This window comes from Trypanosoma equiperdum (assembly GCF_001457755.1).
Source record: "Trypanosoma equiperdum strain OVI genome assembly, contig: ctg_1314, whole genome shotgun sequence".
NCBI classification, from domain to species: Eukaryota; Euglenozoa; class Kinetoplastea; order Trypanosomatida; family Trypanosomatidae; genus Trypanosoma; species Trypanosoma equiperdum.
Window position 1 is genome coordinate 1 of NW_027123299.1, and position 27,460 is coordinate 27,460.

At 48.5% G+C, this 27,460-nt stretch overlaps 10 protein-coding genes and 1 pseudogene across 11 annotated transcripts; all 11 read right to left on the minus strand.

Annotated features, from left to right (window-relative positions):
- Positions 1-889: 889 nt before the first annotated feature.
- TEOVI_000845200 (RNA polymerase-associated protein CTR9, putative) lies at positions 890-3,595 on the minus strand (the record flags this gene model as incomplete). The annotated part of the gene is made up of 1 exon (XM_067221053.1): positions 890-3,595. One exon carries the CDS (start codon positions 3,593-3,595, stop codon positions 890-892), a length of 2,706 nt encoding a protein of 901 aa, XP_067077154.1.
- Positions 3,596-4,058: 463 nt separating this feature from the next.
- Positions 4,059-5,888, minus strand: TEOVI_000845300 (NOL1/NOP2/sun family, putative; the record flags this gene model as incomplete). Its single annotated transcript, XM_067221054.1, has 1 exon — positions 4,059-5,888. The coding sequence occupies one exon, from the start codon at positions 5,886-5,888 to the stop codon at positions 4,059-4,061; it is 1,830 nt and encodes a 609-aa protein (XP_067077155.1).
- Positions 5,889-7,205: 1,317 nt separating this feature from the next.
- TEOVI_000845400 (uncharacterized protein) lies at positions 7,206-8,249 on the minus strand (the record flags this gene model as incomplete). Its single annotated transcript, XM_067221055.1, has 1 exon — positions 7,206-8,249. The coding sequence occupies one exon, from the start codon at positions 8,247-8,249 to the stop codon at positions 7,206-7,208; it is 1,044 nt and encodes a 347-aa protein (XP_067077156.1).
- Positions 8,250-8,495: 246 nt separating this feature from the next.
- On the minus strand, positions 8,496-9,377 carry TEOVI_000845500 (uncharacterized protein; the record flags this gene model as incomplete). Its single annotated transcript, XM_067221056.1, has 1 exon — positions 8,496-9,377. One exon carries the CDS (start codon positions 9,375-9,377, stop codon positions 8,496-8,498), a length of 882 nt encoding a protein of 293 aa, XP_067077157.1.
- Positions 9,378-11,541: 2,164 nt separating this feature from the next.
- Positions 11,542-13,005, minus strand: TEOVI_000845600 (ATP-dependent phosphofructokinase; the record flags this gene model as incomplete). Its single annotated transcript, XM_067221057.1, has 1 exon — positions 11,542-13,005. The coding sequence occupies one exon, from the start codon at positions 13,003-13,005 to the stop codon at positions 11,542-11,544; it is 1,464 nt and encodes a 487-aa protein (XP_067077158.1).
- Positions 13,006-13,994: 989 nt separating this feature from the next.
- On the minus strand, positions 13,995-15,329 carry TEOVI_000845700 (vacuolar protein sorting-associated protein 4, putative; the record flags this gene model as incomplete). Its single annotated transcript, XM_067221058.1, has 1 exon — positions 13,995-15,329. The coding sequence occupies one exon, from the start codon at positions 15,327-15,329 to the stop codon at positions 13,995-13,997; it is 1,335 nt and encodes a 444-aa protein (XP_067077159.1).
- A 925-nt stretch (positions 15,330-16,254) lies between these two features.
- On the minus strand, positions 16,255-17,673 carry TEOVI_000845800:pseudogene (annotated as a pseudogene). The gene has a single exon. A coding segment is annotated over exon 1 (1,419 nt).
- A 1,089-nt stretch (positions 17,674-18,762) lies between these two features.
- Positions 18,763-21,207, minus strand: TEOVI_000845900 (uncharacterized protein; the record flags this gene model as incomplete). The annotated part of the gene is made up of 1 exon (XM_067221059.1): positions 18,763-21,207. The coding sequence occupies one exon, from the start codon at positions 21,205-21,207 to the stop codon at positions 18,763-18,765; it is 2,445 nt and encodes an 814-aa protein (XP_067077160.1).
- A 414-nt stretch (positions 21,208-21,621) lies between these two features.
- On the minus strand, positions 21,622-22,278 carry TEOVI_000846000 (60S ribosomal protein L13, putative; the record flags this gene model as incomplete). The annotated part of the gene is made up of 1 exon (XM_067221060.1): positions 21,622-22,278. One exon carries the CDS (start codon positions 22,276-22,278, stop codon positions 21,622-21,624), a length of 657 nt encoding a protein of 218 aa, XP_067077161.1.
- Positions 22,279-22,846: 568 nt separating this feature from the next.
- Positions 22,847-23,272, minus strand: TEOVI_000846100 (heat shock protein 20, putative; the record flags this gene model as incomplete). Its single annotated transcript, XM_067221061.1, has 1 exon — positions 22,847-23,272. One exon carries the CDS (start codon positions 23,270-23,272, stop codon positions 22,847-22,849), a length of 426 nt encoding a protein of 141 aa, XP_067077162.1.
- A 1,738-nt stretch (positions 23,273-25,010) lies between these two features.
- TEOVI_000846200 (3', 5'-cyclic nucleotide phosphodiesterase, putative) lies at positions 25,011-27,041 on the minus strand (the record flags this gene model as incomplete). Its single annotated transcript, XM_067221062.1, has 1 exon — positions 25,011-27,041. The coding sequence occupies one exon, from the start codon at positions 27,039-27,041 to the stop codon at positions 25,011-25,013; it is 2,031 nt and encodes a 676-aa protein (XP_067077163.1).
- Between the last annotated feature and the right edge of the window lie 419 nt (positions 27,042-27,460).

The window sequence follows — 27,460 nt, forward strand, 5'->3', positions numbered from 1 at the left end:
TTTTTTTACTTGTTTCATTTTGTTTTATTCTTAACGTCTCTCAACCGCATGTCTTAACATTACTTCCCATCACCATCGTCCACCACACCAACCAAGACCAAAGCAATTTGAGCGTTAATGTTTTCCCCCTTCTTTTTTTTTCTCCCTCTCTCTTTCTCTCTCTTTGTTTGTTTGTTTCTTTGTTTGTTTGTTTGTTCCCCTCACGTTTCCCTCACAAATGTGACAAACAGCAACACTCCAAATTACTTGCAGTAAACCACCAAAACGACCCGTTCAACATAATATTAGAAATTGCCTGCACTTCAAAATCTCATCATCACAACAAAGAAAAACACACCAAGACAATAATACCTTTTCATCATCTGCAGTAATTGCATCACAATAGGACAAAACAATACATTTTATCGTACTTAAACGCTAAATCCATTCACCCCTGAGAGAAACTTCCGTTTTGTGTGGCCACACCGGGGTCAAGTAAAAACGAGAAGGGCAATGGCATTGAAACTATTTTTAAAAAGAAAAAAAAGAAAATATAGATTTATGTTTAGTCTCCGTTAGCACAGCATATCATCTATATCATTAATTTTTCATTCTTCGCTTGATCATTCGTTATCCCCCTCTCCTCGCCACACATGCACACATAGGCATGTCTGTCCTTTTCTATTGCACTTTCTTTCTGTTTTTTTCTTCATCCCTTCTCTTCTGTGAGTTGTTTATTTGCTCAGTCTTCATCCTCTTGTGCGGTCCAACAATTCACTCATTGAAGAGACGGATATGGGAATCCCCGTGCGTATTGCGCCAATATAAATATACGCAGCCGGCTCCCCTTTGAGACATCGTCGCTTTCTTTTTTTTTTTTGGCTGACTCCTGCAGCAACTACGCAACTATTCATATATTCCCATCATTAGCGGTGTCAGATTTATCTTCACCCGCTCCCGAAACTCCACCCGCAAAGTTATCACCACTAAATAATACCGCATCATCATCTTCCATTGACCGCAGCTCCCCCTGCACCAAATCCTGTGGAACAGATGTGCTAAACCACGGCGCGGGAGACTCTGCAAAACCTTCATTCTCATTTTTTACCTGCGGGACCCGGTGCCCATGCAATTCCTTGAAGTCTTCCAATATTTCCCCTGCCACCTGCTGCTCCTGCTCCCTCCGCTGACGCTCATCCGCCAGACGCCTCTCCTCCAACATCCGCTTTTGCTCAAGGTGCTCATTATACACGCGGCACCATTCAGCGTCCTGTCTCTCCGCCTCCAACGCTGCGCGGTGGCCATTGGCAACAACTTTGGGAATGCTTAAGTCGTTGTGATGAACACAGTAGGCGCACAGCTGCTTTAATAATTTCTTCGCCTCGGACAACCTGCGTGACTCGGACTCTATTTTTATGAACTCATGCGCTATGTTCAAACCTTCCGTCAAGAAGCTCCGCAACTCCTTTGCTTCCTGCACGCTCTGCTCCTGTTTCTGGGAAATGGATGCAACGAATGAAGCGCAGTAGAGAAGAGCAAGGTTAAACCGGAGCAGTGGTTCGCTTGGTAGCTCATCCACAGCCTTTTTCTGTACTGCAATGGCATCGGCATAGCGACCCTCACAAAACAGACAGAATGCAAGTGAGGAAGACTGCAATGGAGCCCGCTGTGGGTCACGCTGAAGGTAGTCAATTGCCTGCTTAAAGCTGTCACTCAGTATCTTAGCATTCGCCATATGGGCCTCATAGTGCTTCCGGACATAACTGCAGTTGGGTACAATTTCCCCTACACGATCCAAGAGCAAAAGGCAACTCTCATGCCTCCCTTCAAGGCCGAGACAACATGCCATTCCATGAGCGGCGAGTACATTACCCTTATCTTTCTGGAGCGCGAAGTGGAAACGGTCCTTCGCCAATTCCAGAAAGCGGTAACTGTCCCCGCTATGTTGCTGCGCATGCCGGAGGTAAATTTGGCCGAGAGCAAGAGCCACAACACAAGACCGCGTCTTGGCGAGCCGAAGGATATTCATGGCTGCGGCGTAACGCCTCTGTTCGAAAAATAAAATGCAAATATAAACCAGAGCGCGAGGTTCATCAGGGATCGCCTGTCGCAATAGATTCATCCACATGATGGCCTTCCTCCAACATCTTTCAGCCTTCGCAAGCTCGTACAGGCGGAAGTACGGGTAGGAAAAACAGGGGTGGTGCTTAACAAGGTAAGAATAAAGCTCGCACGCCCTCACCTTATCGCTTGTTTCCAGAAGCCTGGCCATATTATACACAATAGGAACGTAGTTGACAGGTAATTCGGGTTTGGACAAAAAGTCCTCCCCCAGCTCTGATTCGAGAATATTCTGCAGGGTGCCGATATCGCCACACATGGACGCTTTGTTCGCCCTTAACTTCATTGGGACCGGCGTACCCAACTCCTCGTAGATGTGCAAAACATGCGTTAGAAGTTTCGCCGACTCCTCACTATTTAGACGGGAACACCATGCAGCTAAAGTCCACGACAGAACATCGCCGGGAGCTACACTTTCCGTAAGAAGCTTTGAACATTCAAGAGCTCTCTCATGTAAGCCCAAGTGCGAGGCGTGTGCTGCTAACATTTGCAATACCTCCTTCTGATTTGGATGCTCAGCGTTGATGCGTAGCAGCAGTTGTTCCGCCTCCACATCCCTCCCTAAAAGAAAAAGTAACCTCGCATAATGAACCCGCGCTGCCAAACAATTAGGAAGCACCTGCATGGAAGATTCAAGCAATACTCGGGCTCTAGTAAAATCCCCAAGTGCTAGCAACAAACGCCCCTCCTGATAATCAGCAATGGCGGCATCCTCGACTCTTGCAGTTGGACGCGCCTCAGAAAGCAGATGAAGGATGGAAGGCGCCAGTGCCTTTACTCTCCCCTGCGAAACCGCACGCAAGTACAAAATGTCTGTTGTTTTGAGGAGTATCATCGCATTATCAGGAAAAACCTTCTGCAACCGCCGTACAACGTCTATAACCTCCTTTATTCTACGCTGCGCCAAATAGACAACGAGAAGTGACAGGAGCGCCGCTACGTCCTCTCCATTAACAGCCAAAGCACGTTCCAACCACTTTACCGCAGCGTCCATGCGCCCTAGGCGGTAAGCACAGAGCCCTAACCCAACCCGAACAATACCAGGTGCTGAGCTACCGACCGTCTCTAACACCGCGCGGTAGTGCGAGAAGCTCCTCTTGTAGTCCTTCATATAAAAACAAACCGCCGCAAGCCCCATTCGTGCAAGAATGAAATGTTTATCTACACGAAGAGCTTCCTCAAATTTCATACTAGCGGTCTGAAGGCTTGTGCCACTTGTCATGGCAGCAACTCCTTCAAGATACAACAACACTGGACGGGAAAGGGGCGAAGCTGAGGCATCCGCCATGTAACCCTCCAGTGAGCGCTCACCACACATTGCCGCAATAGAAGCGCGCATGCAGCTTACAACAAACACATCATGCAGCTCTGCGGTCCCTTTCTCCTCCCTGCGAGCAGCATCGAGCATTGCGACGGCATCGTCAACGCTTCCCTTTGTGAATGCCTCGAAGGAGTCGTCCAACAACCGTTGAACGGGTTCCGATATATATTGCATGGATAGCGAAGTCAAAGAAGTTCTTAGATCTTTTGTACACCTTATTTACTTGATTATCCTGCAGCTTCTCTTCCCTTCTTTTTTTCTACGGTGGCACGAACCTTATCCCCCTTTACTTTCAACAACCTTATGGATACAGTTGTGACGTGCCTGGAAAAAAAAAAATTTTAAAAAAAGAGTTTAGGTTTGGAAAGAGAAGGATTCAAACATCACAATGGTTTGATAATACCAGGTGAATAACTCTCTACGATATGGTGCATCTAAGACTAACAACTTGATGGCAACGGCTCGCCTGCACAACAACAATGTCCACAGTAATGATACACACGCTGATTAGTCACGATATTCTTATTTACCACAATTACACCCCTTCCGATTCGCTCGGCTCCCAACACACTCATCCAAATCCTTCCGCCACCTCACGACTCGCCCCGACGAAGAAAAGCTTAAAAGAATGATCCCATCAACTCTCTTCCGCGCAACACTCATCGGCCGCAGTACCATCCGCGGTGCATTCCACAAAGGGCAACCCGAGGGTTAACTTGAGGATCGACAGTTGCCACTCCGCCACCTTCGCCCCAAATTGCCCAGAAACTTTACGCTCCATGGCAACATATATGGTTTCAACAAGAGATGTCTTGCACGAGAGCAAGAAGTTAGAATATGGGGGTGGAGGTGACGGAAGCTCTGATGCGGGCACAGTGCCATTCGCGCCAAGTCGCAACACAAACGCGGCATCTGCCTCTATAATAAACTCAGAGGGAAGAAGGGGCACCAAGGAGGCCGCTCCTTCGGTAGAAAAGCGCAACTTATCATTGCTGTACTTGGCGTAAGACTCAAACATCTTACAACCGACGTGAACGATACGGGCGCCAAGCTTCGGGAAAAACTTACACGTGGCCTTGCTTGCGAAATAGAACTTCTGCTCCCGAGCAACCTCGTTCCTTACGTAGAGCTGACATGCAGGAAAGGACCCCGGAAGACCCAAGGAGCCACGTACTTGCTCCTGAAGCGCTGGCGAACAGAGGCTGAAGGGCTGTTTGGTTGCGGCTGTGCACACATCCGCATCTTCCAACGGGTAATCCTCCACACATTCCATTGCGGCAAAAAAGAATCCCCCTGTATCCTGTTGGTGAGGAACAACACGCCGAGCGAAGTGTATGTTCTGTTCCCGCAGGACTTGAGCGTTTGAAAACATAGACTTACGGTAACGGAAACCATGCGCCTGCTTTGATTGGTTGTAGGCCTCAGCATCTTCAAACGTTCGAAGCTTCTGTGTGAGATCTTTGGTGAGTAGAAACCAATCCGTCTGCCCTGGAACCGTTACAAAGTCCTTTAGAAAGGGAGCCGGGTCAATAAGGCGGAAAGTGCCTTTTGCCTGTGAGAGACATTCAGACACAACGGCCTCGTCCTCCACAGGATTCAAACTGCAGGTGGAGTACACCACGATGCCGCCCTTTTTGCAGAGCATCATACCACGTGTTAGAACCCGTACCTGTGTGACGTGTAAATCGGCGCCGTGCACAGTATTCCAGCGGGGCCACATATCCATCGATTTCCGTAATGTGCCATCGCCCGAGCACATTACGTCACATAGCACACGGTCAAACTTATCCTCCTTTGGAAGGAGAGGGAACTGTGTTCCATCATAGTTAGTGACAATTAAATGCGGATGGGCACCAGGTGACCGAGCAGTCTGATGAAGCAGCACATCAAGACGTGCCACATTCAGGTCATTTGCCACCACAACGCCATCCTGATTCGAAGATATAACTGCCTCCAATATCTGTGAAGTTTTGCTCCCGGGCGCAGCACACATGTCAAGGACCCGATTCCCTGGAGCCACCTGCAGCAGCACGACAGGGATCATACTTACGGTTTCCTGACGGGTGAGGAAGCCTCCTTCATTAAGCGCAGAGATGAGCCGCTTGACTTCCTTCAGCTCCGTGGTGCGCTTGAGGTCCCCACGAGAAATGGAGCTTTGAAACGCCATATTGTCGGGAATAAATGGAATGGGTTGTACGGGCAATGCAGCGTGAAGAAGACGTGACCGCACATACTCCGAGACAGCAGTTGCGCAAGGAACAGATGGGTGTACACGAATAGCCGTGGGCAAAGCCCGGCGAAGAGCCTCCATGAAGGACTCCCACTCCTCAGCGGGAATGACATTGTCCTTATAGTACGCCTCAAACGCAGCGTTGGATAACGTTGTCACATCGCGTTTATCTGTCGCCCACTCGCTGTTGGAGCGGCTGCGCTTGATTCCGCCCCTTCTGTTGTGATTTCGGCTCATGCGGTGCCACTTTTCCCTCTCGAGAGCCCCGGTCCTGCCAAACCGATCAACGCCCCAAACCTGTGGTAGCAAATGGAAAGCATAAGCGGCAGCGGCGGCAGGAAACACGAGGAGGTGAAACAAACAAACAAACCACATGTGGCCGGAAAAGGAGACAAGGCGGTGTTGGTGATGAGACAGAATACGAAGTCATCATTGCAAGGACAGCACAATAAGACCAATTCCAAGGAGAATAGATGTGATTATTATGGTGTGCTTCAGAGCAACAAGTAGAGGGATAATGTCGCTAGCAGGAGCGATAAAAGAAAAAAAAGAGAAAACGTTTAAAGGAGGGAAAGTTGCATAGCGTCCCTGTTATAAGCGGGTACCACTTTCCCTCCAAGTTTCCTGCATTCACGAAACACTAACAACAAAGCAAGCACTGCCTGCCACCATCATATGGTAGTTACCATACTTTGAGAAGCACCAATGCAACGTCCTATTATCTTCACCTCGTCTAGAGAAAGGAATCGATGTGTCATATTCAAAAGGAAACACCGCAATTATTCTTCTTCACTACCCTGAATCTGTTCCATAATACTGTCTGCACGAATGCACGGTCGTACAGGCAACACTTCTCCTGTACAGACAATGTTGTTTCATCATCACTCCATGTCATACATGACATCCAACTCGCTGTTGTTGTCTGACTGCGGTGGCTTCTCCTCCTTGTGAAATACAGGCGGAGGAGAGCGCGGTCCATTGACACTGCCATTTAGGCTATTGCTGTTGTTGCCCCGAACCTCAGCTAAGTTGTGTCCGTCCTTTCTGAGCATGTATGATACTGTTGGAGTGGTCGAAAACTCCTTCAAGGAAACGCTTTTTTTCATTGTTTTCCGCTAGAACCAGTACTACCCACACGCCCCTGCCCAATCTAATCTCTCCTTTTTCCTATTTTATATTCGTTGCTCCTATTGGGCCTTTGCTATCTGTCTTTAATATCGCAGTTTGTTGCGCAACACAAGGGAAACAAACAGAGGTGGCAGAGTGGAAACGAAACGAAACGAGACTACGAAAGCAACCGACCAACCATCAAGCAGAAGGATTTATTTACACTCCATTTTACCACCCGTTGGCGTCCCAACATATGATCTGAAACGACGTCAAGCAGTGAAACTCCGGGTCGCTACAGCGAACAAAGGGTGTAAGGTACTGCGCCGCAGTTTTGAACCATCAGAAAGTACATTTTCGCAAGCACACACACACACAAAAAAAAAAATCACACTATGATGAAGGGTCATATGCACCCATGAGCACGTGGCACACTATCGATGTCCTTCACCTCCCAAGCGGGCTCTCGCCTCGTCGCTGCTCAGCCTCCATCACCACATCACCTTCCACCTTCACACAAACTGGCCGCACCTCCGCCTGCTTCTCCATTACATTGTATGAACCCGACTGCATGTCCCACACAACAACGCAATCGACAGAAAGCACCCCGCCATTTCCTGAATAACGAGCCATGGCCTCCGCGAGGGCCTCGTCAACACGAACATTTTGAAGAGAAGTATACTTTCCACAAAAGGGGCAGTTTGCCGCCGGAGAGGAGTCGCTGTCACTGCTGCTGCCGAGGCCGGCGCCAACACCGCCAGTGCCCCACCTTTGGATCAGTGCTCCATCAACACTCTCCCCGCGCCGTACCGCCACAAGCTGTACGGTGCGCACGAATGCACTGAGGTCAAACACTTCATGATGCTGACAAAGCACACCGCGGGCAGGAGTCGCAATCACGGAAAGGGAAATGGGATCGCGCAAAGGCAGTTGGCAACGCACAGCAACAGGTCCACTCCCTCCACCTATATCAGACTCACCGCACACTCGCTTTGGGGGCCCCTGATCATTACGTCGCCTCGCAGGTAGTTTTTCGAACAGTGAAAGCTCGGTTATGCAACGTGTGATGTGCTCCGTGTCCCAGCGGGATGCGGGTACACCTTTGGTTAGATCATCAAGGCGTTGACGATACCTAAGCCTCCTCGTGTTACGCAAGCCTTCAACCTCGCCTAGCGCGTACGCAAACAACGGAACTTGCGCAGAGGGAGCGGAGCAATTGATGCTTGAACTTAAGGACTCAGCATGCTTTGCCACATCTGAGGCCGCGATGGTGTCCAGGGTGGCCAAGCGCCTGCAGAAAGCACCACAGAGCATGGACACCTTGCAAAGGTCGTGTAAAGACGGTGGGGAACGCGAACACTCGCTTTTTAAAAGACTGACGAGTTGTGATCGCTCTGCCTCCACCGAAGCAGCAGAGCTCATGGAGCGTATCTCCTGCAGTAGTTTCCTGTGCGGCATCAGCCGGACGGTCTTTGCATAAATGAAACGCATACAACGGCAAAATCGCCAATTGGCAAGGCAAACGTGATGGCAAGCAAGGAGTAAATCAGAAGAAACATAAAACAAACGGCAGGAGAGAGTGAGAGACACAGGGAAAATGGGTAAGTAGGTTCAGTGGGCATACGGTCCCATTTTAACCGGCATGGTTCGCAAACCAGCAGTGGAGCGGGGTAACCAAACTCGAGGTGAGGCCCCGTATCAGCTCTCATGCGCATGTTCGGCAGAAATATGCATGTTCTACACAAAAAAAGCAGCCAAGCTGCCATGCCACGCAGAACCTGCGAGAAGATCCTTCAAACGCCCATCGAAGCGCGTCGTTGGGAAACAGAGTTTAAACATACCCAAAAGTGCCTTGGCCGCAGCCGCCTCTTCGTTCTGAGACTTGGGCCTTGGACGCTTAAACGAAAAACTACTCTGACTTGGCGTGACGCCTGCGGAGGTTGATGAATCCAACAACTGAGCGGATCTTACGTATCCGGTATTTTCCAAAAGAACCCCCGAGGAGATATCGGTGGCTTGCTCACACGTTGAATTCGGGACCTCCGCCTTCAGTTGGGTCGGAAAGGAAGGCCCTTCGACGGCAGAAGCGGCACTGCCGGCCACCGCCCCGCTCAGGGAGGATCCCCAAACTGAGGGATCAAGGATGACGGGAGGTGGAGAAACGTTGGAGCTCTCACTTGGGGACGGCCATGCGCTTCCTTGGCACGATGGTTCCAGACTGTTGCATTCATCAACGTTCAGTCCTTCACCACCTTCATCCCCCTGAGTGCCGCCGACGCTGTACTTTTCACCCTCTTTGTGGTCTTCTTCAGCACTTGCCCCACTGCAGTCATCTATCATCATTTCAGATTCATCATAACACTCCTCATCCCCCTCCCCTTCTTCTTCGTCCCCCTCATCATCCACGGCTTCCTCCTCTTCTTCTTCGTCCCCCTCATCATCATCATCCTCTTCGCCCATTACCGTTCCACCTTTTCCGTCGGACTCCTCATATGTCCCTTCCTCATTGCTCACACCCTCCATCTCCTCATGAAAGGAAGAGTTGGACGATGGCAGCTGAACGGAACTCTCTTGTTCATCGTCATCGACGACGAAATGATTGTCATCGTGAAAGCTCATGCCGCCCCAACTGTGCACGAACCCTCACCGTACCCAGCAGCCGTGGGGAGGAGAACGAACTGTGACCCCGAAAGGCAGTAACGCATAGCGGTGATGTTAATAGTAGCGAATAAGCAAATCCAAAGAAAGTGAGGAAACGAAGCGGTACGGTGAAACGCAGAGGCGGAACTGGAAGAAATATGATAAAAAGCAAACCCAATTACACATCGGATGTTTGTCAACTACTTCGTAGTTCGCAAATTAAACAAAAATTAGGAGATAAACAAAAAAATGAAAAAGTACCTTGACCCCAGCCCGACACAGAAAAAAAAAACCTGAGTAGTTTATCCATAATTATAATAGCAGTGACTTAGGGACAAAAATATGAAAATCAGCAAAAAAATGACCATGAAGGAACAAAAAAGAGGGGAGTCTGCTAGCAACAGTAATAGCAATCAAACTCCAAAAGAAAAAAAGGGACAAATATACAGCGCGTTACCGGTTGTTGCTCAACATTTGGTCAGCCAATAGTTTCTTAATTACCTTGTTTCTATTAACCTCTCTTTTATTTGACTCCCCAACCACCATTAATGACCTTCCAACGTACAGGTTGCGCTTTAGAGTGTTCCCCTCTTTTCTCCCCCTTTTCCTTTTCCTTTGATTTTGTTTTGAATCCATTCTCTTCCGGTTAGTCTTGCTTTGTTGCTGTTGTTATTGTTTTTTGATGGGGAGGGGCCGTTAGTGGCTTCTTCAGTCACCATTTCATACATATTACTCCTTCGATCCTCTCTTCTTCCTTCTCTTTATTTGATTTCCCCATCCCTTCCAATGCGCATCCCTTAATTTAAGGTTTGGAATACACTTATCATCGCAGTGAGAGGATGTCCCCATTTCCCATACACACGTTCATACAAATACATGCATATACATACACATATATCACCCCCCTTTAGCACACCCGGAAGTTCGTACGCTTTTAAAGGTGGGCTGAAGTGAATTGGGAAAGTTGGGTTGCGTGACTGAACAAACAAACAAAACTACGCGCACACACACACACACACATGCAAAATCATACGCATACATGTATAAATAAACATATACATATATGTTGACAGCATCAATACTACTGTGAGGCACGAGAGACGACGAGCGTCTCTCCTTTTTTTCTTCACCCTCTCCTCCATCTATTTTGAGTCTTACTCGTACAACCCAAAGGCATGTATTGATGTTGTGTGCAGTGCGGTGGTGGCAACGGTAACAATAAAGCAAGTGACAGAGGAAGGAAGGAAGGAATGAAGGAAAGAGGAGGGAATAAACCACTAGTGGAGAAATGATATAGAGAAATATAGGGGAAAGGGGAAAAAATGAACGAAGAAATGAATGGAAAATAAACCAAAGGAAGGGGGAATGGAAGGAAACAACTTCCTCCCCTTTGTTGCTCCTTCTGTCCCAGAAGCACTCACCCCACTCCTCCGCTGATCACGCACAATTATTACAAGCACCACTCATTTCACATTAACAGTTGGTGTACATTTTTCCACTGTCCCTTCTTGGTGGTAGCCTGCTAAATTTTGTTACATGCTGTTCCCCCCCCCCTTTCACAGCTGTTTGCTTTTCTTATTCCTATCCGAGCTTTATCACACAAGCAGATTACTTGGCATTGCTTTCGTCCTCATCATTCGGTCCATGTGTTCACCATTGATTTCTCTAATTCATTGATCTCCACTACATTTTCTTCACATATTCTCACCCCTCATGCATGTTTGTCTGGCTTGTCGGTATTCGCCTCCCCATTCACACAAGTGTCTCGCCCCTTTTGTGGAGAAGATCAAAGAGACAAAACTAAAAAAGGAAAAATCAAAAAGAAGAATAAGAGGGGTCCAACGCGCTGGGGTCACGTGGCCTTAATGCGCCTTTCTGTTTTCATCCTCATTTATTCTCATCATATTCCTTTCCCTCATTTGTCCACTTACCCTCATTAAACCCCATAAAATTCGTTTTGGTGTGAATATTCTCCTGTTTTTAACACTTCTTTTTTTCCGTCTGATCGATGATGCTGCTGTTGTTTTAGTTTCTTAACTCTGTTTCGTGGCCCTCCCGGCTCACGCCTGGCCGACGTGGCGATATATCAGAGAGTGCCCTCCTCATTCTCCCTTTCCCAGAACTCCGTTACCAGAGGGTCATTTTAGAGCTTGGCCAGTTCCTCGTGGAGGCGGTCGCGATTCCTGTTGATTGCCTCCAGTTCACGGCGGATCTCCAATTTACGAGCCAGGCGGACGTCGCTGCCCAGATCCACTGTGATTTCACGCACCTGACGCCACAGCTGTCCGCGGAGGTCGAGCACACGGCGGACGGAAGTGGCCACCTTGATGGGCACAAGAATATAGTTGTTGTGCCGCATGGCAATAATGCAGCCCGTGGCACCAGCCATTGCCTCATGTACCGCAAGAGTGGCAAGGGTGGCGCAGAAGAGGGCGTCATTGGCCGACGGTGGGCAAGCACGAATCATGTACGAGGGGTCAATGTATTTAACTGTCGAGTCAGGGTAGCGAGACTTGTTTGCCTTGAGGAAAGCCTTCACTTTCTCCGTGAGGATAACGCCGATGTCAATCAGCTTCTTGTTGCCAGACGCATCATAACCACCAGAGCCGCGGCCCCAGTCTTGCCCGAATCCCTCAGCGACGATGATGACGCAGGAACGGGAATGGCAGAATCGGCGCTCCAGAAGGGACATCACCTCCTGCTCGGAGATGGGGTTTTCAGGAACAAGGCAGATATTCGCCTGCGCACTGGCCACTGCAGCCTGAGCGGCAATGAAGCCGCTGTCACGACCCATGAGCTTCACAACGCCAACACCATAGTTGGCGGAGACAGCCTCAGCATACGCCGCGCGGATGGCCTGCACAGCCTTCTCAACAGCAGTCTGGAAGCCGAACGTGCGGTGAGAGAAGCTGAGGTCGTTGTCAATAGTCTTGGGAACACCAAAAACGGAGATGTCAACACCCCGGCGCTTGGCTTCTTGAGAGATGACGAGCGCACCGCGCTGCGTGCCGTCACCACCGACGGTGAAGAGGATGTTGACACCGAGGCGCTCGAGAGTATCAACCATCTCCTTGGGGTCCTGTGGACCACGGCTGCTGCCTAGGATGGTGCCGCCATAGTGGTGGATGTTGGTGACTCTTCCGCGGTGGAGTTCAATGGCTGTCTGACTGCCCTTCTTGGAAAGGCCCCAGTATCCGAAGCGGAAGCCAATCACGCGCTTTACGTTGTACACGTTGATGCCGGTAAGGGTGATGGAACGGATGACGTCGTTGAGGCCGGGGCAAATACCACCGCACGTGACAATACCAACGGTGGTCTCCGTCGGGTTGAAGTGAATGCGCGAGCGGGCAGCAGCAAGTTCGCAAAGGAGTGGGCTCACCGATACAGGGTTCTCCGAAGAGGGTTCATCCCTGGGGCGGGGGTTGTACATGATGTAATCCGTCTTGTCACGGAACTCTGTGCGCGACGAATATTTTTTGGACGGGTTCGGGTAATCCGCACCGGGGAGGCGGTCCACCTTGAGGTCCTCCTGAGTCACGCTGTTCAGCATGGCGCGGTGGGCCTTGACGAGCTTGCTCGTAACGCGGCTGCGAGATTCAACGGCCATTTTGCTTTTAGAACTTGGATAAAAATTATATGCTGTTTTCTTCTAATAATAACAATATGCTTTAATCTGTGTGCGTGTACACATTATTATTTAGGTTTTTGTTCATTTTTGTTTTGAAAATGAAAAGTCAAAAAAGATGAAAGATGAAAGATGAAATGAGGAAGAATAGAAAAAACACGTAGTTAACGCGTACCTTTGTACGCATACATTGTCAGCTTTTAATGTCACTTACGCTTTGATGTTTGACAGCACATGCAATACGTCCAAGACGGGGAAAAGTGTCGATTACAGGTGGCCCTCCTAGGTTAAATGTGAAATGTGGTCCAAATGGTCCACGGACTTCCAACAACGGGAGGGCCGTCATGTATCCAACACGCTTCACAAAACTGCTTATCTCCCTCCACAATCTCCCCATATTTGTCCCGTACCCATACGCACACGCACGCTCATACGAATGCATTGTCTATTCGATACGCACAAAAACTTTCTCATACGATTCCGAATGGTATCTAAAATAGCATAAAACTGACTTGAGCATCGTACCACGCACTTACTCACGGCATAACCCCCTCAACAGCAGCGACTACTTCAAAACAAAAAAAAAGGTAACAAAAATGACTGAGCAAACAAAAGAAGGAGGGGGAAACAAAGTAAAAGGACATCACATCCTCACTTATCAGGCGTTAAATAATCTCCTCACACTGTGTGCTTACCATAGAGAACCTACCAAAGTACACCACCCAACGCAAATCATTTCCACACCACAGCCTCATACACACAAGGGTTTACGAAATACGGAAATTGGTGGAGTTCGTGAAGTGGGGGGAGCAGAAAAAAAAAGGAGACCCCGCGCAAGGGATGATATAAAAAACAAGAAAGAAACTCGCATGCGGAGGAAACAGAGCGCTTTGGGGAGGGAAGGGGAGCCCATGAAAATGTGAAAAGCTGTCACCTGCGCTTATGTTTGTTGTTTGCGCGGAGGTGTCCAATTATCCCTCCTGCCCAAACTCTTCAGTGAATTTAACATGCTGAGTAATGTCTTCACTCGATACGGAAGGACGGGCTGTGCGCAGTGCCTTGATAAAGTCCTGCATGGTCACTGGAAGCGGCATCAGTTTCTCAGACTCCGTAATATCATTCATTGTCATGGGAATGGCATTGGGGTCACCCGGCGAGCACGGCACAAGCCGATCGTTGACGGTCTGCGTTGGATCCTTCGGGTCCGGTCCCGTTACACGTTTGAAGTGAGTCGCTAACTGTACTGACCGAACGCACTCCATCATGGCATTCCGCACGACGATGCTGATATCACTGCCCGAGTACATTTCTGTCATTTTTGCCAAAGCGTTGCAGTCCTCATCCGTGAGGGAATGCTGAGTGTCACCGAGATGAATCTTAATCATTTGACATCGGGCATGGGCTTGCGGAAGCGGTATGTATATACGGCGCTCGAAGCGTCGCCGTACCGCACTGTCAAGGGCCCATGGTATATTCGTTGCGCCCAGCACTAAGACACCTTCGTCGTCGTGGCCTACTCCTTGCATCTGTACAAGGAATTCCGTTTTGATACGACGGGAGGCGTCATTCTCACCATCAGACCTCGCTGAGCAAAGAGAGTCAATCTCATCAATAAAAATAATAGCGGGTTTCCCCCCCTCCCTGTACGCCTCACGGGCCTTCTCGAAGAGGTTCCGCACCAATTTTTCCGAATCACCCAGCCAGCGGGACATCAAATCTGCACTACTAACGCTCAAGAATGTGCCGTCTGCTTCTGTCGCCACAGCCTTTGCAAGATACGACTTCCCTGTACCTGGTGGACCATACAATAAAATTCCCTTCCATGGTTTTCTGTTTCCAGTGAACAGTTGTGGGAAACGAACGGGGAGAATAACAGCCTCTTTCAAAGCCTCCTTTGCAGCCTCCAACCCTGCAATCTGAGACCACTGTACGTTGGGCTTCACACGGATAATCGCATTATCTAACCCACTTTTCAGCCGCTTATCGTCTTCTTCATCCTCCTTGGCCTTCTTCGCGGATGAAGCTGTCTTCTGCCCCACAGCACTGGAAGCTTGACCGCCACTACGGTTTGCATCGCAGTTTTCGAGGTATTCTTTGATCTTTTCTGCCCGCTCCGTTATCTCCATCGTTTTCTTTCTCAGCAAATCCCTCTTTGTCACGTTCTTGGTCTCGTACTTAATGGCAGTAATAAAAACCTCAATCGCCTCCATGTACCAGTGGTATGCTTCCCTGTACTCCCCCTGCTCATCGTGCCTGGCAGCTTTCTTGAATAATTCCACTGCCTTGGACGTGAAATCAACGGACATCGAAACCTCTGAACAGAGAAGCTATCAAATACGCGTTTCTCTCGTATCACGGATGTAAAGCTATATCTATAAAATAATGTATACGCCCACACTTGTACAGATACTTGCACGCACTTGGCTACCGCCGCAAATACACTGGCAACTCCTCTCCGTACGCAATGGGAGCTTCAGCGGTGACTGATGATGATGATGATGACGCCACTTACCGTGGAGAAAAGGATACGGAGCCCCTCAAACTCCTGAGGAAGAAAATAAAATAAGCAGTAGCAGCAAGAAACAACGGCAACAAGTTGGCGCACCCTCACACACGAAAAAAAAAAAACAAGTCTTATCTCCACACTTTGGCCTCTTCCTTCGCCTTTACCTCTTCGTCTTTCTGCAACCAAACTTTAAAAAGCGATGAGGGAAAGGGGAAAATGTCACAATTGATAGGGCTTTGAGTGAAACAGACAAACAAGGACAAACGGTCCTATGCATACCGCACATATGCACACACAGTAATATATGTACTGAATGAAATGCTGACGCGCTGAGGAGTAGCAACTCCTTCCTCCCACACGCCCTTCCTCCCACTCAAAAGGAGACGAAAACGACTTTGCAACTGACAACAACAACAATAACAAAATAAGCCTACAACACACCCCGCCCTACGAAAAAGAAAAAAATACACAAATGTACAGCAATACGCACGTGCGGACGAAAAGGCGGTGGGGTAGCAGAGAGCAGGTCAATTATGCGATGGGTGAGCCTGTGCAACAAAAGCCGTACAGACACACACACACGCACGCACGCACGCACGTGTGGTTCCCTCTTAAGAAATGGAAAAAAAAACGAAAACTTGTATAAGAAGCAACCCGATGGTATCCAACAGCAGACACACCTAAAAAGAACACGTACTTCTACGCAACGAAAACGGAAAAAAAAATCACTTCTTCTTCAGAAGTAAACTTAACATTATGTCGGAAAGCCTCGCTTCCACCTCCGCTGCGGTTGGCCTTTCCCGAGGATCATGCCGCAACATCGCTACTATCAAGTTAACTAACTCATCCTTGTACTTACGCGGACGCCGACGGATAGCAGTGGAGACTGCCTTTTCTAGGGAGCTTTTGGTCCAATCGGAGTCACTCAAAACCGACTGAACCCCCTTTTCATTCCGCAACGTTGCAAACTCCGGCAGTGTGGCTAACACAAATATGAGCACACCGAAACTAAATATATCAGATTTTGGGCTACCAGATGAGTCGCCCATCTCCGGCGCACGGTACTCAAATGTGGGCGATGCTTGACCAAAGAAAAGTAAATCACTCTCTTCGGCATTATCCCCACCACAAGCATGGCACAAATCAAGATCCATCAAGAGTACCTGCTCCTCATTATTCAACAAAAGGACATTCTCAGGCTTGATATCACAATGAGCTATGGGAGGCGACTGATTGTGAAGGTATTTCAGGGCCTTCGCTATCTGAAGCGCAATGGAGCACAGTTTCTCCTCGGACACAGGTGCCTCCTGACGTCTAATGAACTTGGAAAGATCACCCTCGGAATAGTAACGCATAACAACACTGATCTTCAGCGGGTTTTCGGAACCCATCACATCCAAGTACTCTATTACATGCCGATGTGAAAGTTTCTGCATGGTGGCTGCTTGGCGTAATCGCGCCTCGTAAACTGGTCGATTGCACTCTGCAAAACGCATCTCCTTTAGCACGACAACTTCCCCATCCTTCGCTCGGCACTTGTATACCACGCCTTGGCCCCCTTCGCCTAGCTTTACATGATCATATAGTGTACTGTATTTAGATTTCCTTTGTCCCGCCACGGAAGCAATGATTACCTTGAGTTGATCAGTCAGTTGAGTACGAACACACCTATTTTTAAGCAATCGCACGGGTGATGGGCAACATGCGAAACACTTCACCACACCGCACTCGAAGGAAAGCGGAAGACAGTGGCTACACAGAGTGTCCGCACAAATTTCACAGTAGTGTGCATCATTCACATTCGTTATGACCCCATCACAGCGGCTACATGCGTTCATCACTTCTGCAGGCGCTTGACAACTTGTGCAAATCACGAAGTGCGGGCGGTGCGTATACACCGTACGAACACATTGCCTACACACTTTCCTCCCACATGCAATACAAAGGTGTGTTGTTTCATTCATAAGTGGGCATGTGGGGCACAGTTTATCAGATGATTCCACTGACTGTGCGCACTTACGGCATTGCCCGGCAGCGCTCACACAACATCTACAGAACTGACGCATGCAATCGCTGCAGCTGGCTAATGCCAGATTCGACGCGCCACATTCCCCGCACGCGGCGCTCTCCATTGTCGTGAACATCGTCGTCGTCAATATTATTATCGCAAAAAAGAGGGAAAAAATTGGCTACACCTTTCCTTTCCGCCCTCTCCCTTTCCTCCACCCCTTAGTTGATGGTGCGCTGTTCGAGCTCCTTTAATGACACAACGGCTCTTTTCGGGGGGTATCCCTACGCAAGACAAAAATAAGTAAATAAACGTCAGTGGAGAGAAAAAGAGAAAGTGACCTGTACAAGGAAAAGATAAAGGAAATAAAACACTGCGTGCATGCACACACAAATACCAACAACAAGGTGGAAGGGAAGCCAGTAGACCTCAGTCTCCTCCCACACTTTAACATATGGGGAATAACAAATGTGAAAAGGTGGGGAGGAGGAGTGTACCCCTTTATTGTATGTGCTGCATGCGGGCGGACGGTGCAGAAACGCATCAGCTTTGGGGAAACACAAATAATAATTAGAAGCACCTTAACACAAAGGATGTGGCAATCAAATCGAAAGCAAGAGGTGTGGCGGCTCCACCCACTATCAGTAGAGGGGGAAAACACAGATGATCACCACACAGAATAAAGAAGTTATAACCATTTTAAAGGTAATTGTTCTCTGCCGCTTTTTCCCCTTCTTCTCCCCAGCCCTCCTACTTTTACCGTTGATATGCCCTTCGCTGGACTAAACATACTCGTTGTCCCAATACCGTCTTTCACAAGAAAGAAAAAGAAAAAAGCGAAATCTAAACATTTGTACATGACATGAAAAATATAAGTACCCCTCTGTCCATATTTCCTCCATATTTTCTTCTCTGTTTCTTTTCTTTTTTGTTAATTCTGTTCTTTTAAAAGAAAATGCATGCTACTACATATCATGTGCATGAAATATACATATTTCCATTCCTTCAGCTACATATCTCACCACCAAGTATAAAACCAGTGAAGCATTCTAACAAACTCCTCTAAGGTATCTCACCTTCGCTATTTTTCTTTTCTTTTTTTCTTCCCTTCTGACTGACTCCTTTTCTTTCTTGTGCCCTATTCCCCACTCAAAGGAAGGGGATGGAAAGGGGCGAGTAGAAGAATCAGATTCCAAACAAAAATAACGAAAAAAAAATGGTGACACTAAGAACGCTGACGGTGCGCCTTCACCGGCTTCGATGTGCCCCTCTTGACTTTCTTTGCGTCGTAGTTTTGACGCATGAGTTCCACTATCTCAGGTTGGAAATTACAAGAGCTCTCAAACTGGCGCCTCCGATGCAATGCGTGAGCCTCCTCCAACTCATATGGCGTCAAGTACAACCGCTTGTGGAAGGGTCCGTCACGCTCCAACGCTCTCGCGCGTGGGGAAATCTCTGGCCGGAATGAGGGGTCGTACTTTTCGTACGGTGGGGGTTGGTGGGGCTCTAATAAGCGCTGGGAAACGGACACCGCACGGCGCGGTGAGGTTCGAGGCGGGGCTGATTTGGGTTCTTCCTCCTTCTGTTTGCGTGCCCGCTGCTCCTTAGAAGGATGAAGCCGATCGTAGAAGGGTTTGCTGCATTCTACACCCTTCGCACGAGGCGTGATCATTGGACGGAACGAAGGCAAACTCTCCGGTGGCGGCGGCTCCCGGCGGGCCAATAGGCGCGGAGAAATACTGATTGGCCGAGAAGTCGAAACACGAGGAGTAGGCACAGGTTTGGGTTCCTCGGGGCGCTTCCGGGCCAGTTCTTCCTTGGATGGATGGAGACGATCGTAGAAAGGCGCTTCGACCTCTAAAGCCCTTGCACGCTTTGATATGTGGGGACGGAACAACTCAAAACTGCTGTTGTTCACAAACTCCTGCAAACGCGGAGAGAGTGCCGGTGCCTCGTAGTCCTCACCATCTGCATTCTTGTTCCGTTGAACACTAGGTCTGGCTGAATACAGCCGTTCGTGACACGGAACATCTGAGCGAGGCAGCGCCTGCGCAAACTTGGAAATGGTGGGTTTGTAAGTGTGTTCTTTCCGATAATCCTCACCCCTTTTCGAGCGTCGGCGCTCAGGTAAACGATCGTTAGAGGCGCCCCTCGGGCTATAGCCGTAGCGATTGCCGTCAATTGTGGAATGGTACCTCCGCTGTGGTAACCGGTCATGGCCCCCCAACCTCGCGCTTCTTTCTGGGCTAACGGAATATCTTCTACCCATGCCAGCGGTGTGCAGCCAGTCGTCGCTGTTGCTCCCTTCCTCCGCCTGGCGCTCAGAAATACCCTTTTGATGCATATCGATTATCAACCTACGATGATAGGCTGGGATATTGAGCCTCTGGAGGGCTCTCCCGGTCCTTTCAATTTGTCGCCCACCTCCGCGTCGCACGCTCCGCTTCCTCCGAGAAGCTGTTTTGGGATCGGTGTTGAGAGAAACACATGATTTGAACAATGAAGACTCGCTGCTGTAACATCTCCGCGCTGTATATCCTTTGTGGACTCCCCCGGATTCGCGTATGTGTCTACCGACATTCTGTAGGGTAAGTGGGGAAATTTGCGGGGAGTTTTCCTTATCGTCAGCCTCAGTGCGGTACTCATTCACAAGCTTTCGTTTCCTTTTGGTGTAGATTCCAGAAATGTCGCCGACCACAACTCTGCCATCACCCCTGTTGGTATGGAACACTTTGTGCACACTAGGAACAGGTATGTCAACGACAACCGGCATTTGCTGACCGTCAGCACCCTCAGAAACATTTTCGCCATTCTTGTTGCCTTTTGAGCCCTCCCCATGACGGCTCGCCATCTTTCTAGGACTTCGGCTCAATTTTGCAGGTGAAGAACCCGGCTGTGGGGATAGTCCATCTCCTCCAGAAACTGATACGATGTCGTGCAGTGAACCGGCGCCGATTCCGCATTTTTCTGCCTTCTTCATGAGGGAAATCTCTTCCTCCAAATCGGTACGCTTTGACCGCGACTTCTTTTGAGTACCGTGCCGCTTCTCCCGTGTCTTCGAAGGCTTAGCTTCTGCTCCATCACCCGCCTGCGAGGTGCTCTTGCCATTAGGATCAACTTCGCGACTCGCTGGACTTACAGCAGCCGGACTTGGCTTCACAGACGACCGCTTCGACCGCACGGCTGCCGGGTCGAGGGGGGGAGCAACGCCTGGATTGGGCGCACTCTTTTCAGCCGCAGCACCCTGCTCTTGCTCACTCTTAGATGCACCCTCCCTCGGTGTCAGCTCCTTGGACACCTTACTACTCCCCGCTGCAGCGTTTGCATTTGCGTCTCCCCCCTCAGTTGCCTCCCGAGCTGATTCATCAGTCTTGCTTGCCGCATGAGTCAGTGTAGTAGATTCCGAAGATATCTTCTTGAAGGTTTTTTCCCCTTCCCCTTCCTTCCCTCCAGGGGATGTGCCTGAGCCATCCGCAGCGGCCTCACCTTCTTTAGGTGCTGCCTCTTCTCCCGCGCTGACACCAGCGGGGGCTGCCGCTTCTCCCGGGGCTGAGTTACCTTCCATTGCTGCTCCTTCTGCAGCAGCCGCGGCGTCTGGCCGCACAGCAAGCGGCGCCTCAGTACTGCTGTCGCTGTCAGAACCGACAGTTAAGTTGTTGAGGGTGGCCATCACTAAAGTGCCGGTGTAACTTCCCTCTCTTTACTGTTTATTTCGTCCCTTTTACCCCCACCTTTGGACCTGTTAACTTTATCTTCTTCTCCCAACAAGCTATGCAAAGTATGCGCCAGGAGACCCACACCCAAAACCTTCACTTGGAAGCTACTGTTGTTTTGGAACAATGATATTTGTTAGACTTCCTTAGTTTGCGTATATATATATATGTGTGTGTGTGTATTATTGTTTGAATTTTTCGTGAAGAAGGAGCGGGAACATAAAGCAGGCGGTGTACGGTCCCTCAGAGAGTAAATAAAACAACAGAAGATCAGGTGGCGCATCCAAAGGCACTGGGGACGGGAAAAAGAACCCGAGAAAGAGACTATTTTCACTTAGAAAAATAAAGGAAAGGAACATGAGTTTTCTGCCTTACTTCTTCTCGTTCTCCTTCGCCTCCTTGCGAGCGGCACGGCGGTTGCGGGCCCTGAAGAAGCGAACAGCGCTGTGGTTCTTCTTGAGGAATTTGTACATTTTCTTGGTGGATTCCTCCTCCGTTACCTTGCGTGGGGCCTCCCGTGCGGGGGTAACCAAACCTCCAACAGCAGCTGTGCCATACCGAGAGCGGTCCTGAGTTGCAGCTTTCACCTCCTCTTCAGTTGCATCTCCCTTCTGTGGCTTCTTGCGGTTCAGGGGGAACAGCACCAACTTGCTCATATATGTCTTCAGGCGTTGCACGTTAATATTCATACCCTCCTCGCTTTTATTCTTTCGGCGACGGTCAACACGAATGCCAATCGTCCTCGCATAGCGGGGTTTCACACCAGCAGCCTTCAGCTCCTCCAACGAGAAGCCACGTCCCAAGCGCCTCTTCATGTTGTAGCGAACTGTAGGGCAATTCACCTGCGGGCGAAGTGCCTTAAGCGGACGCGGGAAGATCTTCTTCGCCTTCAACAAACGCAAGCGGCGACGGCGCTGCTTCTGCGCAGGCTGATTGAAGAACACCTTAACGTTACCCTTCTGCGAGGAGCAGGGGTTCCAGTGCTTCCTCTGGTGCACATGGGGAATCGCGTTGTTTCCCTTCGGCATGGTGCTCCTACTACCAATCCTTGCGTAAATAATATCCAATCAAAGATCAGGTTAAACACAAAGACACGGGAAAGAAAGATAAGACAAAGCCACACAAAGAATAAAAACAGAACGCCACAACGATTTTTCTGCCTCCCATGCGAGAGTCACTTTGATCCGCCGCAACGAAAATTAGTTCTTACCTCCGCAGAACAAAGAAATAAATAAACCGTTCACTTGAGTAGTTCGTTTTCCCTCCGTTTTATGAGAGCCATACCCAACTACAGCCCTGCGACAACGATGGCACGAATAATAAAATTGGCAATAATGATAAGAGTAATAATGACGGAAATAAACCTTGCGATGACTAAGTAGATAGTAACAACTCAACTTAAAAGCACAGCCTGAATACGCCAGCGGTGCACAATGGTGCTTCAACAAAAAAGAAAAAGTGGAAAAGGCGACGAGGGTGGAAGCGAACAAAGTTATGGACAAAGCTCCTCCCCGCTCCTCCCTCACCAAAAAAAAAAAAGAAAAAACATGGATGACGCAGGGGTTTTTCGGTAGCAACCGCTGCCGTTGTTGGAAATTACTGAATCGTTACGGATGTTGCAGCGCTGCTCGCAGGGGAGTTATTTTTCTTCAACTCCACCACAAGAACAGAATCCCTTAGCCTCGCCTTCACGCTTTCCTCGACAATAGGCGATGGCAAATTCATACAACGCTCAAACCGACCGTAGCCACGCTCCAGAAACACGGCAAGGTGTTGCTCATCATCTTTAAGTAATGACTTGCGATTGCCGCTGATGCATAACCGATTGTCCTCAATCCCCACTTGAATGTCCTCGCGATTCATGCCGGGGAGATCCACCAGGAGTTTATACCCTTCAGGTTTCTCCACAAGGTCCATAGCGGGCGACCATGACCCACGGGAAAAAGAGCTGAATGAACCAGCACCTGTGAGAGGCAGAACGCGGTTAAATATGCGGTCAATATCACGAAAAGGGTCCCACATGTTCTCCTTATTTCTTTCTCCTTTTTTACTTTTTTGCTTTCTTTTCCCTGCGTACGCTTCAAATGGCCTGAAATAACGTGTATTATTCTTCGTTGGGTCGATTTTTTTTTATTTTTTTCTTCTCCTTCTTTCCCTTCCTTGGCTTCCACGATGTTCACCGTGCTGCCTCGTTTGTTTGTTGTCCTACGTTAGCGTAAACAACGTGAACAAATAAAGAAATTGAAAGAACACATGAAAGAAGTTATAAGAACACAAATAGTGGAAATAGGGCAATGCTTCTATTGTCCATCGACTGGAAACAGTAGCGAGAAGATACAATAAATAAATAAACAAGGGACATGCAAAAAAGGGAAAAGGAATGAACAACTGGGACAATTTATACGGTCGTAAAACACTGTTGGCTCTTTCCAGATACTTCCAAAATGTTTGAGCAGCCTTGTGGAGAACTGCAGGCACATCTCACGCTGAATTCATGTTTTTGACCGTTATTACAGGTAAATGTGCTGCTGTCTCATACCGCAGTGAGGACAAGGACCAGAGGGCGCCTTTTTTTTTTTTTGCTTTTTCTTTTCTCTCTGAGTCTTAGTCCTTTCAATCCCCTACCCCATATTACCTTAATTTTTTTTATTTTATTTTTTTACATTTCACTTATACTTGCAGCAGGGCATGGAGAGGAGCAGTGCATCCTCAACATGGAAAGGAAAAGTAACACAGGAGAGGAACATTAGCGCAGAAAACCAAGTAAGTAAAAAAATAGGGAAAAGACTAAATTAGCAAGGCAAGGAAAAACTTGTCATTACATGGCCGCTTCATAACACCGCCTGATGCCAGTAGAGGGAGAGAGAAAAAAAAAGAAACATATTACAACATTCTGGAAGCGATCCAATCAAACAATTTCGCCCCAATACACATACATACACATACACGCGCGCGCCTTACCTCCCCTTTTTATAGAAGAGTTAAACTGAGGTGTCGTAACAAAACGAAAGAGAGAGAGAAAGAGAGAGAGTGTGTGTGTGTCAGTAAATTATCATGTGTAAATGGACAACGGCGTAAAGAATCAGAGAAGGAAAAGGGAAAAGAACAATCGGAGAAAACGGTAACAAAGAGGTAATAAACAAAAATACGCATCAAATAAGGAAGAGTAAGAGTAAGATCGAAACAGGGTGAGAACGGTGTAGAGGTGTGTGGTGACTGAATTCTATTTACATTCCATGTAACAAGTACGCAGCTTTACAACTTAAGTAACTGGTGTTATTCCGCATCAGCACAGGTATTGTCTTCCGATGTGAATTGCTTGACAAGAAAATTCAAGCACACAAATAGCCCCCACTCAAAAAATAAGGTAATGATAGTGATAGCGGTGATGACAGCGCCCATAACGATGATGATCAGTTTCATCGTAAAGATACAAAAAATCATACCACGGCGGAAAGAAAAAAAAATAGAGAGAACAGATGGCAAAAAAAAATGACCAGTAAGTCGCTTAGGCACGTAAATAGTTGTTGTTATCAATATTTACTATTACTTGCACCCTCAGTTTACCCCTCACCCTTCAGTTTCTTCATTCTCTTCGTTCCTTTCTTGATTAGGTCAATGGAATGAAAGAATAAAAAGATGGGCGTTAAATAACCTAAAGAAATAAATATTACCCCCACCCAACGCGTCGAACAAAAAACAAACATCCATACCACCCATAGGCATCCCGTAGGAGACTTATCTACCTTTTTCTTTCTCACTACTCACACCATGCAGTGCGGTTATTTTCGCACAGTTGAAGGGTGAAACGGAGATGAGGGAGAAACATCACCACTGCTTCCATCATTGGTGCCACCACATATGTTATAAATGACTTCTGTCCTTCAGGGAAGTCTTTGTCGCTCGTTTTACGATTCATGAAGGGGGAAATGGAGAGGTTGCTCCTCTCTTCTTCATCACCCTGCTTGTAGAACTCTTGTGCAATATACGAAGACCATTCCGAGTATATGTAATAGGGACGAATGCAATTTGAGAGATCGGCTGTTTTGATGCTCATAGAAAGTGCCACAAGAACATCCTGTTTGTTCGCACTCCAGTCACTAGCCTCTACCAAGCGCGACTGGAACCTCTTCAGTATAGTTCCGTGATTTGACATATCCGTGGCTAGAACCATTTCTACCATTGTCTCGCGTACAGTGCGGAACTGCTCGTCATTCAGTGGTGCCAGAACGTTGTAAGACGGGTGCTTCAGCAACTGAAAGACGGAAGCTATGTGATGGTTTTCAAGGATTGACCTATCGTTGTAAAGTGTGCTCAAGTACGCATTCGTTCTAGTGTGAAAATTGTTATTCAAACCGGGGTGATCAAAGTCATGGACGGCTGCAGCGAGCACGGCGCCCAGCTGCTCCTCCGGCCGCAGCTGGCACCTCTCCTTCATTCCAGCGATAAAAATAATGTAGTAGTTAACCTGCGTGACGTCTGCCGCATGCATCGAGTTGTGATAGGGATTGGGGTGATATCCCGATTGGACACCAAGTAGAAAGCGCTGCAGTGTCGCGTCGTCAAGTTGAAAGCGGGCCACTAGATCCAATTTATAAAGAATCGTGTAAGTCGTATAAAAGAGAGAGTTGCCATTTGTCATTATCTCTAGGCGGATCACATCGTAACCCCATTTATCAATGCCACAAAGAATTTCAAGTACATCCCTCACAGCCTGCCTGGAAGAATTGTCGAGCAACGGTTGCAGCTCAGGAAGGTCCAAGACGTCCATCGCGCTCTCAGCAGGAGCACCGGGAGGGAGTGGAAAGGCTGCGCGAATGCACGCCAAAACGACCGTGTCAACGTCAGTTTCAACCGGGTAATACTTCACTGCCTGCGTCGTGTGTTCAAAGTACTGTGCGCCCCCCTTGTCGTACAGCACATCTAATGGATCCTTTGAGGGTGGGGCAGCACACAGCAGGCGCAAACGCTTTCTCAAATCATTGACACAGAAGGCAAGTTCCATTGTTTTCTGCGCCGCCACGGAAGATTCTTCCCGTAGCGGCTTCAAATCAGCAAGCAACCTCTCCACCTTCTTTTTGCTCTCTTGTAGCATCGCAGAACGCACGACACGCTCACACTCCAGAGATTCCAGAGAGAGACGTGGACAAATCATCTCGCTCCGGCGTCGGCGTATTTGAGTCATTCGAGTCATGGGCTCCACAATATATTCTACAACACGTACTCTGTAGTCTTCGTCACCGGGAAGTGAGACAAGGGGAAGCTTGCAAATGTATTTGTACATTAGGTCCGACTCTTTTATATTGGTAACGGTAAAATTCACATTTTTACCACCACCCGGAGCGGGAGTCACCGTTGCCTTTTGTCTTTGAACATCCGATGCAAGGGACTTGAAGAACGATCCCCATGAAAACGTGATGCCGGCGTCATCTTTCGAGTCTGCGAGCTCCTTGTCTGTGAAGGAGTGGGCGAATATTGCCCTCGTGTCGTGCTCAAGGTATGACACTGTGAAGTCGATGTGGTCTGTTGTGCAGTACAAAAGCAAAATACCAGCGGACGGCATATGTGCCACCGGTCGATCGTCCATAACAACTGCCCCTTGACTTATAATGTACTTCTCCTTTCCAAGCATGCGGGGCGGGTCCGACTGCTCCAAAGGGACCCTCACCACCGCCTTCAGCTCCTTCAAATCGCTACTAGTGGACAATATATAATTTTCGCCTCTAACAGTTGTCGGAGACACACTACTCCCTTTAGAGTATGGAAAGAGCGTTGCGATTCCACAGCCCATAAATAGAGGTCCTTGGTGCGCCCCTATTTCCCCTTCTCACTTATTGAAATTAGAAGCTCCTTTCTGCCCCCCACCCTTTTCCTCCCTGTCGGTGACGAGGGGACGCCTTTTTTTGTTGGCGGTACAAAGAAGGCTGCACACGTCCCTCCTCCTCCTTCCCTGACCTGGCCACCCTGCGCACGGTAGCAGTGCGAAGTATTACCGGAGTATGCTAAAAGAACAAACGAAATGGTAAAAGGGGTAATAAAATAATGCAGCACAGAAAGAGAAAGAGAGAGAAAAGCGCTGAGCAAACAAAACCCAGCAAGTCGATATTACTGTAGGTGGTGCTGGTTATGGTCCCATACACACACACACCATGGCTACAACGCCACAAACCCCACTCAGAACCGCAGGCAATAAACGGCAATATACAAATA